At 42.4% G+C, this 17786-nt stretch overlaps 1 protein-coding gene across 5 annotated transcripts in view; it reads left to right on the top strand.

Annotated features, from left to right (window-relative positions):
* The window catches only part of ATXN7 (ataxin 7), a 137407-nt gene that overhangs the window by 47402 nt on the left and 72219 nt on the right, over positions 1-17786 (top strand). For all 5 annotated transcript variants that reach the window (XR_004281188.1, XM_032324288.1, XM_032324295.1 and 2 more), the window contains one exon: positions 5-73. Coding sequence is in view for 4 of the 5 variants with exons in the window: in XM_032324288.1 (XP_032180179.1) it covers positions 5-73 (69 nt within the window). In the remaining variant the exon portion in view is untranslated. The remainder of the gene's footprint in view (positions 1-4; positions 74-17786) is intronic.

Here is a 17786-nt window from a genome sequence, read left to right on the forward strand (position 1 = left end):
CTAGGGACGGAATTGGACGAAAGTTTCAAGGAGTTTGGGAAAAACCGCGAAGTCATGGGGCTCTGTCGCGAAGGTGAGTCCAGCCTCCCATTGGAGTTTCTGCAAGCCCTGAGGAAGTTTCTAGCGGGCTTCGCCAGGGTGGGAGACTTTATCCCACCTTACCCACTCCTTATCCCAGTGAGGATTCTGCTGTCTGAGGAGGAAGAAGGGGGAGAGCCGAACGTTTGAATAAATCTGGTTTGCGGGGCTTCCTGTAACGGGGAGCGTCCCGGAACCCTTCACTTCTAGGCCTAACTTGGTGCAGCATGAGGTGCATTGCTCAGTGATAAGGTTTGGGGACCAGCAGTGAATTTAACCCAAATCCTTATGGTCTGACCCTCTTCCCAAGAGACACAAGTGAAGAAAGAAATTTTTCGCCTTGAAAGCATTTACACGCATGCTTTAGGAGGCTTTGGAAAGGACATTTTGCTACCAGAAATTTTCTGCTGGCAATCAGAATTGATTTCAAACTTGAGAAGAGATAACGCTTTATCTGTGTGGCCTTATTTCTATGGGATTTAAGCTACAAAGTTTAGGATGCCTCAGAAGGATCATTACAACTGAAGAGCAGTTAGCCAGAGGGTGTGTGTGTGTATGTGAGTGTGAGTGTGAGAGCTGCTTGAGGAGCAGTTGGCCAGAGGGGTGTGTGTGTGTATGTGTGTGTGAGCTGCCAAGATCAGGGCAGGAAAAAGTCCAGAATTTTATTTGGTGAAACAAGCCTTTAGTGTCCGTAGTTAGTGAAACCAGAGTCTGATTATAGTCAGTTTTTAATAAAACTGTTTGATACTTAGGGAAATACTTGTAGCTAAAGGTATGTTTCTAAATGGAAGCTCTGGTATCTAGAAATCGTCAGACTTTGTTTCAGATTTATTTTTATTTAAATAGTCAACTTTGCTATCTAATGCCTGTGCCTGGGCACACTGCGGTCCAAAGGGACTTCTGGAGGCCAGTCGACTTTAGGTTCAATTTAAGTTGCTCTTTTAGTGGTAGTAAGGACAAGGCCTTACATGAGTTTTGGTATCCAAAATACTGAGTTTATATTCCCCAGTGCAATTTCATTCCTCACGTGTAGCCATTAACTTTGGCATAATGTCCAGAGCCCAAGAATTGGTAGAACTTCGGCAAGCTGAATGTTTTAAAGTCCAGAGTTGGCCCGTTGTTACTGTCTCCATATTTACTTCTTGTTTTTAGAGCCTTTTTTTTTTTTTCCACGTTCGCTGTTTTGGTGTTTTGAACTGGCCTCTTGTTGGCCTCTTGGCACTGCGAGGAAGAGTAATACCAGTGGCAGCTCTGTGAGGGCTTCCAATTGGAACAGATTATAGAGCAAATTAGTTGATTTTGAAAATGAGAATCGCTGTTTGAGTTTGAAGGAAAGAGAGGGAAAGCAAAGGACTTGCTGGCGATGTTGCAATAGGAAAAATCAGTTGTTAGTCCGGTTTTAGTGTTGAGTTGGCAGTCCGCCTGAGCTTAAAAAATTAAAATCACTAGGTGGCAACTCTCATAGGAAATAGTTGGAGTAGAGTGTTAGAGGACCTGACCCACTCTTGTTCTTAGTTTTTATTCTTTGGGTGTGGATACATTTCCCATAAAGAGTTTCTAAATCTGTGTGAAAACAGTGTGCTAATTATTGGTAATTCCCCAATAGAGGATGAGTAAGTTTATTAGTATTTTACTGGGCAACTTGGTCTGGACTGACCCAACCAAATTTAGTGGCCTGAACCCAAATTTTGTCATATTATTTTCTGCTGGGACATACTCATCAGCAGGTTTTCACCATGAGGATCTAAGACCTCTCAACTATCTTCTTAAGGCAAAACGGTATCATAGATTTGGTTGTGTATGCTTCTGGCCTATTAAATGATGAGTGATTTTTAAAGGTGGTGTTTTTTTAAAAGGTGCTCTAACCATTCGGGATGCTGAAGGGACAAGGATGGCTGAAATTCTGCCTGGCGGCTTTGAGTAGAGACTGAAGTTTTTAATTCAGTCAGTTCTTGATTCATTTGTGACTTGAAGGATTTTCTGAGACAATTTTAATACTCAAGCATGAGAACATTCAGCACTCACGCAGTGGGCTCTGTTTGTCTAACAAATAGCTCATGTTAGACTGTTTAAGAAATGAAAATACAGGGGCACCTGGGTAGCTCAGTCGGTTAAGCAACTGCCTTCGGCTCACATCATGATCCCAAGGTCCTGGTATCGAGCCCCATGTCAGGTTCCTTTCTCACTGGGGAGTCCGCTTCTCTCTCTGTCCTTTTCCTGGCCTGAGCTCGCTCTCTCTGTCAAATTGAAAAAAAAAAAAAAAAAAATTCTTAAAAAAAAAGTGAAAATACATTTTAAATTTGTCAAAAATTATTAGACCAGTTATCTTTTGTCTTTGGGTAGGATTATCTGTTTCCAAGAAGAGGTGTATGGAACTAAATCTGTACTAATTCCTCTTGACAAGGAGGTTAAATTGAGATGAAAATGTAGATAAATTGATCATATTGTCAAAGCGCTAAGAATCAAAACCTTCCATGTTGGAAGATGTCTAGAACTATGGACCGGACTTTTTTTTTTTTGGAAGATTGTATTTATTTATGTGAGAGAGAGAGAGGGCATAAGAAGTGGGAAGAGAGGGAGAGGGAGAAGCAGGCTCTCAGCTGAGCTGGGAGCCTGATATGGGGCTCGATGCCAGGACCCTGAGATCAAGACCCGAGCCAAAGGTAGCCGCTTAACCAACTGAGCCACCCAGGTGCCCTTGGACTTCTTGAGTTCTCATCCAGTTCATGATTGTGGACCTACGGGTTAAAAACCTGGGTATGAGAGCAGGTTGCTTAACCTTGCATTTGTTATTTTACCTCTCAGAATCTTGCTTTCCCTTTTTGTAAAAGGAGATGATGGTAACTGCTTCCCAGGGTTGTTGGAGTGGATGTTAAATTAGATAACGTATGGCAAATGACTCTGTGCATACTAATTCTTACAACCCTTTAAGCTGTTGAAACTCTTAGATTTGATTTCTGAATTCGATATTTATCTAGGTCAGGGGATTTTAGTCTGGGACTTAAATGGGCTTCAGGATGGTCATCTTTGCCTTGGAATCATAGGAAAAACTAGATATGTCTACTTTGTAGGGCAGGCATTAACAGCTTCTCTTGAATTCTTAAGGATCCTTCATATATCTCTAACCCCAAAATTCAGAACTCCTAAGCCAGGATTTCTTTCTCTTTTTCTTCTTGTAGCTTAGTTCGGCCACTTCCCTCCTGACAAGATTGCCCAAGGGTTAATGCTGCAGGAGAGGTTAGAAGTATTGATTGAGATGGAAGTGAGATTATTTGTGGTTTAGCTAATATATCATCCTTTTTCTTCCTATTAGCACAAGTGGGCAAATGTTAGGATAAAACTGCAGTTATCTTTCAGAGGTCAGCCTATTTTTTGTTTGCATCCTCATAATTTTCATTGCTTTTTATTTTCTGTAATTTATAATATTAGTTGATAACAGAGTTGATCCATGTGGAAATAGATGGATAACAATTTCTACTTTTTTCAAATGATTAAACTCAGAAAACAAATTACCCTCTTTTCCAAAGGTGACTTGTGAAATTCTACATTTAACAAAATTATTTTTAGGTGAACTCAATTGGTATGAGTAACTGATTAAGGTTTCCATTTTAGTGCCTGAACATATAGGGAGCCTTAAAAAATGAAAATGTTAAATGCCTTAATTTCATGGCAGATTTTAAAAAATAAATGATGTCATTGTGAGGGTCAATAGTAGAGTTAGAAAAATGACATTTTCTTTGGAAAGTCATCCCTAACCTCTTTTAAGCCACCTGTTGTAAAACAGTCAAAGTAGCCTGTACTTTTCCTTCCAATAAACACTTCAAACTGTCACCATTGGAAAGTACGTATTATGTGGTGACTCTTTCATTAGAATATCCACTCCCAGAGGACTGGAGCATTGTCGATGGAGGCACATTCAGCTTCTGCACAGGTTGTGCTCAGTAAAAACTTGTGACCCAAAATGGATTAATTGGGCTACTTTCAAAGATTCAACTGAGTCACTAAAGGATGAAGAGGTCAAATGATAAATTTTTGACTAACCCCCCTCCCCAAGTACCTACTTTGTGGAAGATAGTCTTTATGGCCCCAGGGGAGGCCAGAGGCTGTCTTTCAGCACTTCCTGTTGCTTTGTCCTGAGTTTAGCACTCCATTTACACTTTCCAGAAAGTGCAGACAGGACACCACCTCTCTTATCTGTGATATTTAGGCAAGGGAGTAGGATGGCAACCCAGAGTGATAGCCACACTTGATGACAGGTGATTTCCCTGTCATAATAATGATGACATAATTGAGCCTAGGGCAAGATGAAAAAGAGGTTAGTTGGCATCTACAAGCAGCTAGATTAAAAGAAAAGAGAATAAAAGACTGGCTAGGAGGTGGGGAGCCTCAATCAACAGAGACAGAGTCAACAATTCCCAAATTTTTCTTTCCTGGGGGAAAAAAATTTCATAGTTACTGAAAACAAATAGGTATCTGAGTGAAGTACTCCAAAAGTAATTGCATTATAGGCATAAAACCCTCTTCCTGAAGTGAAGAACATTTCTGTTTTTCTCTAGGGTTTCTCTCTTGTTTCTTCCCCCAACTTTTTCTTATGGACAATTTGAAATCTATGGAAGTACAGAAAAAATTTTGATGAGCCTCCTTGAATCCATCATACAGCTTAAACAACTCATGAGGCATGACCCAATCTTGTTTGACCTCTACCCTGTTCCCCACACTGAATTATTTTGAAGCATGTTCCCGACAGCGTGTGATTTCTCTTGGTTTTCTTTTCTCTGCTTACACAGATTTCAACTTGCCTCCTGCAAAATGGGAGCCTATCTGTGAGCTCTGTGTTCTTTTGCTGCAAGCCGGGCTGCCGTTTTCTGACCTCTTCCAAGGGTGTGCGAGGGTTCTGCAGGTGGCAGTGTTTGCATTCTGCCTACATCTCAAGTGGAGATGGAAACTGAGCCTCAGATGGGAATCAGTGAGGTTCAAGTTCACTGCATCTGAATTCTGTTAATACTCATTTCAGGAGCGCTCAGGTGATTCAGGTTCAGGTCACCCACATTTGATGCTTTGTGCATGGGAGTTAGGGCTGCATTGATAGTGGGCAGTGTCCTTGCTGACAGTTCCTGTATGTGACTCTCCACCTCTGAGTCTGCACTGACTTGGGGGTGAACGACCCCCTGGAGGCCTCGAGACCCTCCCACAACAGGGATTCCTTCCCCGTGATTCTGGCTCCTTAGCTCTTTTAGTGCAAACTGTAGCCCGTGTGTGGACCAAACTGGGCCTGCAGCCTAGGTAAGAATGGTTTCTACATGGTGAAGCACTAGAGGGAAACCTTAAAAGAAAACTAGTTATTCCATGACCTGTGAAAAACACACGAGATTCTGATGTTAGAGTCCGTAGTAAGGCTTCAATGCACACAGCCCCAGCCGCTCCTGTACTGATCATCTGTGGCGGCTTTCTGCGTACACGAACAGCAGAGTCAAGCAGGTGCAGTCGAAGCCATGCTTGGGCTTTTGGGTCTTCCCGGCCCACAATGCCTGTTTAGCTCTTGACAGAAAAAATTTGCCAGTTCTGGTTCTAATTGGTTCCTTGGTTAATGAAGGGAAACTCATTCTGCAGAGTGTGCTTTTGGTCCTCCTCGAACTTTTCTGTTCTGAAGGGGACAATCTTTAAAATACTAAAATTCATTCTTCTTAAACCAAAAGTTTATTTGGTATTGCAGAAGTATGTTGGGTTAGAAGAAACATATGAGACTCTCTGTAGGGTTTTTTGTAGGAAGGATCCTGTCCTTGTCCACTTTTATCATTTACTGCTGCTACTTCTCTAGGACCTAGATCTGTTTCAGAGCAATTCAGATACAGAGCATGAACAGAGCTGCTATCGTCGCAGCTTTCAAGGGCCTTCAACTGTGAGAGGGTGATGGTTGGCTTCTGTTAAGCCCGACTGGAGAAAGATTCGAACTTTCATGGGGTCTTCAAAAGGGTACCTGACTCCAGTTCTTCAGCATTTCTGCCCTTGCATTTGGTTTAGAAAGGCTGAAGCCTCGTTGGAGGTCGTCTTGGGAATTATAAGGCAGATTCACCAGAAAACAAATCTTCATTTTGATTGATGGAGAAGGTACACAGCATCTATATGTGTGCATTGTATCTCACATTTTTAAGACTTTGTGCTTGTTGAAGAGCGTAACATCTGTATAGTCCATGCTGAATTCCTCAACCCTCAAGGCCTTTTTCGCAGAAATCCTGTACATGAGCTGTAGGATGGGGTTGCTGAGCTTTAACCCAGTTACAGTTTTGTTTCTTGCGATCTTTAACTTTGAGGGTGAAGCATGAGGAATTTATGCATCCTTATTGAATGACCTACATGTTCTATGGCCTCATTTCTCGTAAGCACATCGTGCCTTCTCAGTGCTGTGTTTCACAGATTACCTACAGGTGTGTGGACAGCTTACGTTTGGTGAGCCCTTTCATTCTGTGCCAGCGCAAGTGTCTCCTTAGGTAATCTTCGAAGCACTTGTGTGATCTAGGTAGTACCATTTCCCCTTTTACAGAGGAGGAAACTGAGGCTCAGAGAAATGAGGTACCTCAGCATGATCATAGAGCATGTAAGAGACTAACCCAGATCTGCCTGTCTCCGCGGCCCACGTGCGTGGCCCTTTGCTGTGCTGAGCCCGTTCCAGACCGCTCACCTGCTTTTCACGAGCTTGAGCAGGATGCTATGACCCTTGTTCTCTGTATGCTCAGCTAGGAAAATCCAGACCTTACCGCCCTCCCCTGCAAATTCATTTTAAAGATACCAGAGCCTTTTCCTTGCTGTGCCTTACAGCAGTTTATATGTTGTATTTAGCAGTTCTTTTATAAAATCTTTTCTTTGATGGGGAGGGGAAGTGTGTGCAGTTTGCGTTAGAAGTAATTGGCTTTAAAAAAAGATTAAATGAAAGCTAAGGTTGCAGCAGATAGCAAACACAATCATCTGGGATTTGTGCCATTAGAAAGAATCCTTTAAAAAAGAAATGAAATTCCACTATTTAAATAGTATTTCAGTGCAAGATTGCTTTTAATCACATTGATATTCAAAGTTTATGGCAGTATTTTTAATAAATGTGCCCCTCTGATTATTAAAGTATTTTTTGATTGAAGTTCTAAGGAGAAAAAAGAAGCCTGTTAGTAGACTTAACAGTCGGAGTTACTGTACTTTTGAAAGAAAGGCAGAGGATTACATTTATATTCATCTTGTACAGCAGGGATTATTATAAATGAGCAAAAGAAGGAAAAGAATGATTTTTGCACTTCAGGCACTCACCGTAAAACTAGATTAAGTGTTCTCGTTCCTCTTTGTAATAAAGACCCTGTTAACATGAAGTGCTTTTTCTGTTCTGTGTAAGTTTATGGCAAGCAAAAGTCATAGGTTTTTGTCAGTTATAGCCACAGTCTTAAAACAGAAAATGTTTCCCTCTCAGGTTATACGGATGGTTTCCACAATCTTGAACTCCTGTAATGCAGTAGGAAAAAGAGAAATGTTTTTAACCAATGGCCCAAGGCTTCTGTATTTCAAACCAGAAAGTTTCCTAAATAAATTGGAGATCAGTGCTAGGGTTGCTGGCATTCTAGAATATATGTAATTAGACACACATATAATTCTTCCCATTATAAAAGTATGAGGGTCACTGTTCTGGAATTCAGGGCAGTTTTTTAAAATTGAAGAAAGTTTAAGAAAGGCACAGTGCACTGTTCTTGTTTTTCTTGTTTCTTTTTTGACTTCTTGGAGATCATCATGTATTTTTGGTACTTGAGAACAGTGATTTATTCATTTATTTTTTAAAAACTTTATTTATTTGACAGAGAAAAAGAATACAGGCAGGGGGAGCAGCAGAGGGAGAGGGAGAAGCAGCCTCCCTCTGAGCAGAGAGCCCAGTGTGGGCTCTCTGGGTTGATCCCAGGACCGTGGGATCATGTCCTGAGCCCAGAGCAGACGCTTAACCGATGGAGCCACCCAGGCGCCCCGAGAACCATTGTTTTAAATCAGTTTCCCAAAGTGTTGGTCGTGCAGCCTTGCTTTTCTGTGCTGCTCTTAGGAGTTATGCAGGAAGGGGGTTCCATGTGGTAAGTTTGAAAAGGCAACTTTAGAGGCAGTCGTGGCCACTACCAATTCTGGAGTTACACAGACCTGGGCTCAAATTCGGGCTGTACTTGCTGAGTAACGACTGCATAGCTTTGCTAAGCCTCGGTTGACTGGCCTGTAAAATGGGAGTAATAGTAGTACCTCATAGTGGTTGGGAGGATTAAATGGCATAATGCAGTTTCAGCACTTGGAACAGTGTCTAGCAGACCAACTGTTCACTAAATGTTAATTGCTAATTCTGTTAATTTTATCAGTGATGAGAATGCAGTGCCATGAGCATGCCTCCGATGAGGCGGAGGACCAGGGTGGTCAGGGAGCAGCAGGAAGTGAGATGCCAGTTTTCCTTCAACAGGCCTTGTGTTGGCAGTCAGAGGAAACCTCAGTGTGCTCAAGGGAGCCGAGGGTAGGAAATGAACCCAGGTTTCGAGTTTTCTTGGACTCTAGTGAAAATGAGAAGTGGGAATTGACATTTCTTGTTTCCTCCTTTAGTCCTCTCTTTTTGACTCGCAGAGAACATACTAGTGTGGTTTTTTTTACCCGCTCCTGCGTGTGCACAGTGGCACTGCTCCTCTTTTGGAAGCCTCAAGTTTGTCTTTAGGTAGCTTCTTAAAATGTTTTACAAACCTCTTTTTCTGAGCAAGAAAGGTAAATTACAGCTAGTAGAACAAGGCATCCTCATGAAATTATGCAGTGGATAGGATGACATAGGCACTCCTATTTATGTGATTTGGTGTGTGTGTGTGTGTGTGTGTGGTGGTGGTGGTGGTGGTGGTGGTGGTGGTCACAAGGGGTTTTCTGCCTGGTGAGGGAATTTAGAAAATTGCCTTTTTAATTCTTGAAAATTTCCAGTCCAGCTTGAAGCAGTTCTTCATTTAAGTTACCTTGTTCTCTTTGGAAACTATATAAGCAGATATGTTTTAATGGGGGAAAGAAATCATTGTTGTAGAAGTTAATACCTATTCATTATAAAGATTTTACAGATCACAGAAATATGGGACATGAAAACTGTCATTCTCTGTAATCCTGTTCCAGCCAATTTTAAGTCTTCGGTTACAGGATTTGGGCATAGGGAGATTCATACTTGATCAAGGACGCCCCTGTAGCTGCTCTGGGCACTTCACAATAAGCAGGACTCAGACTTGCTGGCCTGGTCATTTTATTTCCTGACAAGGTCCAGACCTTGTCTTTCGGCCGGCCTCAAGATATTTTGTCCAGCCTGATTCCTGCCTTGAGAATCCTCTGGCTGTTTTGCCTTTGTTCGTTTAGTTTTTATCCCACAAACGTGTGATAGACATTTTATGTGTACCTTTTGCTGGCCTAGAGTCTGAGGGTACAACTGCAAACAAGGTACGAACGCACAGCCCTAACCCCCAGTCAGGCAGTTGGTCAGCAAATATTTATGGAGTTACCCACTAAGTGCCAGGTTCTCTCATGGGTGTTGGGGATAGAGTGACACGCGTCAAAAAGAGCCCCTGCCCTCTGCCAGAGGGAGACACAGCAAATACACAAACATTTTTCAAGGGCATAGAGTGCTGTAAAGTAGGCTAATGATGTGGGGGCGGGAGGGGAGTTCTAGCCAACTTGACCAAGGAAGGCTCTTCGGAGAATCTAGCACTGGAGCTGAAATAGGAATGGTGTGAAAGAAGTGGCCACTGGATCTTCTGGGACTGGGGAAAAGAGTGTTCCAAGCAGAAGGAAAAGGCAAGTACACAGCTTCTGAGATGGGAATGAAGAAGAGTGCAGGAAAATGAGGCTTATGAAGGTCAGATCACAAAGGTCACGGTCAAGATTTAGGTTTATTCTCAGCATAATGGGAGCCTTTAGCAGGGCAATGGCCTGATTGTGAAGTGTGAAAACCACCAGGTCTTGTATGCTGAGTGATTTGAGGGGAGGGTGTGGGCCAGGCAGCTAGGTGAGAGGTGGTGGTGGCGGTGGCAGTGTAGACAGGGGGTCCTGTTAAGGGAATGTTTTGGAGGCAGATTTGATGTGACCTAGTGAAGAATTGGATGTGGGTGATGGAAAAGGGTAAGAATTGAGCAGCCGAGTGCTACCTTAGTAAGCTGAGGAACGGTGGAGAAAGCGGAGACGCGGTCAGGAGCTCAGGTTTGGGCCACAGTGTATGTGATATACTTAGCATTCACGTGTGGCTGTGGAGTCCGCAGCTGAGTGTACACTCTGGGGCTCAGCAGGACAGTGTGTGTGGGCGGCCGTGTGTCAGTCTGTGTCACCAGTGTACGGAGAACATGGAAGGCTGGGGGTCGGGGTGAGTTCCTTCAAGGTGCCAGTATCCATAAGGAGAAATTATATTTTCAAACCTCGCTTTCTGAATTTATCCTTACCTAGACATGTGAGATTTCACGTAAAGGAAGTAAGCTAATGCCGCACAGGCCTCCAACCTCTACTTTAGCCACGGCCAGTTCAATTTGCAGGACAGCTCCCGTGCTGAGCTCTCGATACCCACCCTCCTCGGGAGTGACCTTCCTCCTGCTGCAACCAGCTCACCTCCTGCCCTCCGGTGTAGCCAGGTTCCAAGCTCCCTCACAGAGATGTCCCCACCTCAGAAGCTGCTCTCACACAAGACTGGCTAACTCCTTCAAGGATTAGCAAGAGCTCCAATTCTCCCTATCAACTCCAGGAAGCCTCCCCCTTACCTAACCCCTGCCTTCCCACCAACTCATTCTGTCCTCCACTTCAGAATTACTAAGATTCCCGATTTCCTGGGCCTACCCTCTCACCATCCAAGGCCTCAAAGGACTTGCTAGGAAGTTTGGATTTCCTCCAAGTACACTGGGAAGCCTCCAAAGGATACATAACAGTCAGTTTACTTGGCTATCCACCCTCCTCGACCCCATCTATCTACTTGGAAAAAGTGGCGGACAAAGTTCTTTTTCCTGTCCACTCTCAACAGATGACCTCCTAACTTCTCCCTTACTTCACAGAAAGAACTAATTACCTTATCTTCTCCGAATTCCACATTTTACCTATAACTGAATCTACAATCTTTATTACAACACAAAAAAGCCTCATTCTATCCAAAGTTGACCTGTCTACTTGGACTCTGATTGCATCCCCTTTTCCCATCTCAAAGTATTATCCTTGTGTTGATCCATCTTCTCCCATGCAATCAATTATCCCCCACTCCTGGATACTTCCAGTGGCAGACAAACATGCCCTAGTATTATCCAATATAAATAAGACATGCTCCCATCCGGCTACTGCCGCATTATCTCCGCTCTCTCTCAGAGCTCTTGCTAATCCTTGAAGGAGTTAGCCAGTCTTGTGTGAGAGCAGCTTCTGAGGTGGGGACATCTCTGTGAGGGAGCTTGGAACCTGGCTACACCGGAGGGCAGGAGGTGAGCTGGTTGCAGCAGGAGGAAGGTCACTCCCGAGGAGGGTGGGTATCGAGAGCTCAGCACGGGAGCTGTCTGCAAATTGAACTGGCCGTGGCTAAAGTAGAGGTTGGAGGCCTGTGCGGCATTAGCTTACTTCCTTTACGTGAAATCTCACATGTCTAGGTAAGGATAAATTCAGAAAGCGAGGTTTGAAAATATAATTTCTAAAGTCTAAAGTGGATTGTTACTTTCTGGTAAAGCTCAGTGTTTCTTTTTTTGTTTTGTTTTGTTTTGTTTTAAAGATTTTTATTTATTCATGAGTGAGAGGGGCAGAGGCAGAGGGAGAAACCCCCTGATGCAGGACTTGATCCCAGGAGCCAGGATCATGGCCCAAGCCAAAGGCAGATGCCCAAGTGACTGAGCCACGCAGGCACCCTAAGTGTTTCTTTTTGTTAGTATTCATTCATTCAGTCAACCTCTATTTACTGAGCATCTACTTTGTGCTAGATACTATTCTAATTTTCAGGGTTCCAGAACTGCCCTCATAGAGCTTCTATTCTATGGAGGAGATAGGCAACAGTTTAAAAAAAAAAAAAAAGAACCTCTGAATGTTAGGTGGTAATGAGTGTTCTGAAGAAACATGTGTATGGAAGGGTACAATTTGAAATAGGGTGAGGGGTTTTCTGAACCAAGACTTATAGACTATGAAGGTGTGAGTCATCTGGATATCGTGGATGAGCTTCAGGCAGAAGGAACAGCAAATCCAAAGGCCCTGGTGGGAGAGGATCCTAGGGTGTTGACGTAAAGGCAGGGGACCAGGGTGGCTGGGGAACAGTAGAAGTCACATGCTGCGGGCTTGGGTGAGTTGGGGCAGCAGGTCCCATTGGGCTTTATAGCCTTGTGAAAATTCAGATCCTTTTCCTGTGGCCCACAGGCTTGCTTGGTTTTGCCTCTGCCAGGCTGTGCAGCCTTCTCACCTTCATTTTCCCCTTTACCTACACTGCCCCTGGGGGTATTAGCCTCTTTCCGATTCTTCACACACTCCGGGCTCTTTCCTACTTCTGAACCCTTGCATATGCTGAATCCTTGCACATGCTGTTCCCTCTGCCTGGGCTAGTGCTGCTGTTTCTGGCCCCACACCTTCCTTAGCTTAGGCGTCCCTTTCCTAAAACGATTCCTCCGTGCTTTGTAGTCCTTACCAAAAGCTGTCCATTAGTATCCTGTGATGATGGAAAGTAAGCCACCACTCTTACTAAAATGTGACCTTCCTGTTAGATTTGGGGTGTAAATACCAGGTAGAAGGAGTTATCACGACACAGGTCTTGGCTAAATTTGCAAAGTGGTCTGCCTAGAGGAAAGAACAGTATATAGACTACCTGCTAATAATGTTCTTTGGCTTCTTGTTGTTGGGGAGGCCCAGTAGTGTTCACTGCAGTAACATTCGTTTCCCTATTGGATATAAAGTTTGATAGACCCTTGTTCATTATTGTTTCCTGTGTTCCAGCACCCTCTTTTTGGTTGACTAACAGTGTGCCGTGAAGAGAGAAACGGTTTTGGTTTTGGAATAACTGGTTTTGTAGGAATAAATGACAGTGTGCCTGAATCCCTCTATTACGTCATCGGGGTTTTCTTTCCCCAGATAAACTCTGTGCTTTTTTTCGGCCTCTGAATAGGAAATTTATTTTCTTCCTTCCCTTTATTCCTGTTTCTAGGCCTTTTTCTGTCTCCTCTGATGAACCACTGTACTAGGGACGAGCTCAGAATTTACTGTAGATTTTATGTACTACACTTTCTGTTCCTCCTCTCTTCCTTAGCTTCATGTCTGAGGAGCTTTTCACTGTTAACTGGCAGCTGCAATGGCTATTTCTTTAAAAGATCTTGTGTGTTTGGTAGATGTTTTCCTAAAAGCTGGTGGCTGTTACTGAAAATAATCTGTTGTGTGAGTTTACAGTCTCTCTATGAATCATAGTCTCTTCTCATTAAAGAGATAGTTATGTCAGGGTAACAAATAAAACAACTAATTTTGTTGTAGTTTGAAAACCAAACCATTCAGATAGATTAGTCAAATTGGTAGGCACTAGTATTCACCCATTGCCATGTAAGTGTTTGTAGAAATTTTGCAGAGACCCTCTTTTTTCTCCTTGCTAGTAATTCTGAAATAAAAACAGCTCCTTAAATATAGGATTTCAATAAATGGAATTTAAGAATTATGAAACATGTCAAATCCTGTTAGCTGCATGGTTTACATACCCATTTTACTTAACACTGGGAAAATGCTTTTAAGAAGTACTTTAGAACTCGAAAAATTAAGCATTTTAACCCATACCTAGTAACTAGTATTAGTGACTCTCATTACTTGACCACTTCCTGTGTGCCAAGCACTCTACCAGAGCTTTACATGGATTGCCTCACTTAATACTTACAAAGTACTGCAAAACAGGTACTTATATTATCACCGTTATATATATATATATATATATTTTTAAGATTTATTCATGTGAGAGAGAGAGTGTGCATGAGCAAGCAGGAGGGGGTTGGGGGAAGGGAGAGAGAGAATTAGGCCATGCAGGGGTTCATTTAAAACCTGTAGTAAACATAATTTCCAGAATGCATGGTGGAGAAATGGTTAACGCTCTGAAAGTAAATCCTAATAGTTTATTAACCGAAATAGAAAAAAGTAATTTAGACATTTCTTAAATGTACCAGGGAAGTGGCATGTATACTAATCTTTGAGGACAGTGTCTTCATCTAGGCAGATAAACAAACATAGTTAATACAGTCTTTTATAATAATGAACAAAGATGCTTGTAATCTGGAGATTCTCCAGGAGTGTTTCTTTTGAGAATGAGACTCACTAAATTTTCCTGTCTCACTTACCAAACCATTTTTCTCGTTGGTATTAAGTAGCCAAATTGATTGATCTGATCTTTCATTCTTGTTTTTGCATCTCTGCTGGCCTTGTTGGTAGTGCTTCCCAAAAGAGAAATAGGTTACAATAACAACAAAACTTCCCATTAGGTTTTTTGTTTTGTTTTGTTTTGTTTTTTGCTTTGGTCATGTCGTGTTGCTGTGGTCTTGCCTACGTACCTCACGACTGGCACAGACAAGTGGGAGTTTTCTTGAAGGCCAGACCAGCCTGCTCTTCCTGGCTGCAGAGCCACTCCCAGCATTCTGTCTTTACTCTGCACACAGTGGGTTCACACTGCCTGTTGTCAGTGCAGACATGATTGAGAGGCTCTCCAGCCATCTATAGGAACTGGAAATTACCTGCCCCATAGCCTTGGGCAGGAATCTAGGGTTTTGAAATGGTTATGATTGAACTGGACAGAATTAGTTAACTACTTACCTTCTTTCTATATTCTATTTTCTTTCTTTCTTTCCTTCCTTCCTTCTCTCTTTCTCTCTCTCTTTCTTTTAGGGGAAAAATAGATCTTTACGTATATTTTAATGGTTTTCAAATAATGCTGAGTACTCTGACAGGTCAGACTTTAATGTTTGATTTTGGTAAAATTTAGCAGCTCCTGTTCAGAGACAGCTTTTCCTTAAATTTTAAAAGATAACAAGTTTTTATTTTTATTCCCAAATCTCCAGGAAATTTCCAGTGCTGTCAGTTTTATGAAAAGGTAATTAGGGAGGGAGTAGGGAAAATGTCTTGCAAGCGGTTGGTTTGGCATCATCACTCAAGTTCTTATTTGCCTGATGAAAATATCTCGTAATAAGATCCCTTTGTGTGCAGCCCCTCCACAGCTTTCCCTGGAAGGCCTTGGCCATAATTATGTCTATATCTGGGCACTGTCAAATGAAGAGAGGGGCCAGAGCAGATGAACAGTTGCCTGATCTTTTTCAGATCCCACAGTTTAAAATCTGGGGTGGCGGGGCACCTGGGTGGCTCAGTGGGTTAAGCCGCTGCTTTCGGCTCAGGTCATGATCTCAGGGTCCTGGGATCGAGTCCCGCATCGGGCTCTCTGCTCAGCGGGGAGCCTGCTTCCTTCTCTCTCTCTCTCTGCCTGCCTCTCAGTGTACTTGTAATTTCTCTCTGTCAAATAAATAAATAAAATCTTTAAAAAAATAAAAAATAAAAAAAAATCTGGGGTGGCTTCTAACATACCCCTATTGCTTAAGGATTTTCGTATCAAGGTTTAAGACACTAGACAGGTGGCTACTTCTTTGGAGACATATTAAGAGCATGTGCACTGATTTTGTTAAATATGGCTGTGAAGTACCATATGGGGCATGGGAGAGTAGAGCAGTCTCTTTCAGACAGCCACTAAAGAATTAAAGTGCAACACAGAGGGGTCTAAAAGAATCAGTCCTTAAAGTTGGAGTCAGTGGAGTGTATAGTGGAAGTTCTAACTTCTTGTTTCTACTGCTGATCTTACTTACTTGTAAGCACACCCTCCCCCACGCACAAAAAAGTGGAGGGGAAAACACGACACTTAATTACTCAAAATTTTAACTTAGTTCTGATAAAAGGTTTGTGGCAATAACCTGTGGATTACCGTGTGTGGAATCAATGCATATAGGGTGCCTCGCCTTGACTATAGTGTCAGGAAGGAAGAGCTCTGGAGACTGAGAGAGGGCGTTCATCAACTTGCTCTTACTGCAGAAAACAAACCCAAACCCTGGCCTCTGAGGCCCCTCACGGACCGATCCACTGTTCCCCTTAGAGCCTTTTGCTTTCTCTTCAGGAAAAAAAGGCACATTATTGCCATATCCTTTCTTTTTGCTTTGTTTTCAGTGCCCTTGGCTATATTTTTTCTGGGATAGGTGGTCTCCTTTGTACATCTACACCCTCTTTAAATTACATCCTCCCCCCAAAACCCTCCACTCTTACTTCAGGAAAAGAGTTAATGTGAAATTCTGCTCCCTTTTAACATTTCCGATCTCATGTCATGATGTAGGTGACCGCTATGAATTGTGACTGTTACGCTTGTGTCAGGACAGAGATGCCTTTAAGTGGAGAAGTGGGCATGGACCTACGAAGAAGTAACTAATGCTAGGGCTTTGAAATAAGTGGTTCTCAAACTGGGTTTGTTTGAGCAGTGGGAGGTCCTTGAACCCCTTTGTAGATACATGCAAAATACCGTCCGTATTTGCCTAAGTACAGTTTTCTAAAAAGAGAGTATACTTTTGAACAGATACTCAAAGGCCTTTTAAAACCCAATAGGGTTTGGCACCACCAAAAAATAACCAGACTTCTTATAAGCTTGTAACTAGTCTCCATTATTATGCTCTTTGTAGTTAAAGCAGGTTTTTTTGTTCATATACAAGATAATTTTTTAAAAACTCCTATTCAGTTTCTAAATCTTTTGTTTTAATGAATGATTTCACAGCACAATTGTTTTTTTATTATTTTCATTAGAAACTTATAGTATTCTGGCTGCATTCAAAGGTAAGAGTCATAGTTGACCAGCCTGAGACGAGAAGTTACCATTTTTTTGTCATAATGATGCCTGTAGGTCTGCATCATCTCAGACACACAGGCAAATAAAGAGTAAAAGCCCAGTCCTACCTGACATTTTGTCATGAAACTGTTTATAAATTCTGAGCACATAAGGGACAGACTTTAGGACATGAGGGTGATCTTTCTGAGACTCACATTAAATAATGTTTATTATTGCTTAAATGACTTGTTCTTGTTTAACTGACTTCATAGATGCCCATTGACCTTAGGGTAAAGCGAAAACTGTTCATGAGGCTGTGGGACACAGTTCTGTTTATCTGAGGCCGCCATAGCATCTGGGCTCCTTAGTCTTTCCCTCTGGGTTATGTCTGTCTCTGTGCAGGGTAACTACCCCCTTACCCCAGACACCCTTCCTTTTGCTGCTGCCTTCTTTCCCCTAATTCCCTCCCCTCAAAGAAAAATAACTGCCATCTCTCAGGTCCCACATTTGCCCTTAGTTCTTTCAGGCAGCCTTTCTGGACCTGTGGTCCAGCTTTAAGCCTGCTGCATGCTTTTTGTGTTCAACCATAAGGAGAGCTTCCCATGTCATCGCGTTGAGTTCTGCCTTTTTTTTTTTTTTTTTTTTTTTTAAACTACTGCTTTGTAGATTGTATTTGGGATATACTATGGTTGTTTAAACTAAATCTCAGTGGGTGGATATTTAGGCTCTTGGTAGTTTTGCTAATTTTATCAACAGTACTTCTACAAGTTCCTTAGCACCAGTGAAATTTTTATTTGCTGATTTTGTTAATGAACAGGCAAATCGAAGGTATATTTAAGTAGATAATGCCCAAGTGCCCTCCAGAGAGGCTTTTCTGGTA

Source organism: Mustela erminea, chromosome 1 (assembly GCF_009829155.1).
Source record: "Mustela erminea isolate mMusErm1 chromosome 1, mMusErm1.Pri, whole genome shotgun sequence".
NCBI lineage: Eukaryota > Metazoa > Chordata > Mammalia > Carnivora > Mustelidae > Mustela > Mustela erminea.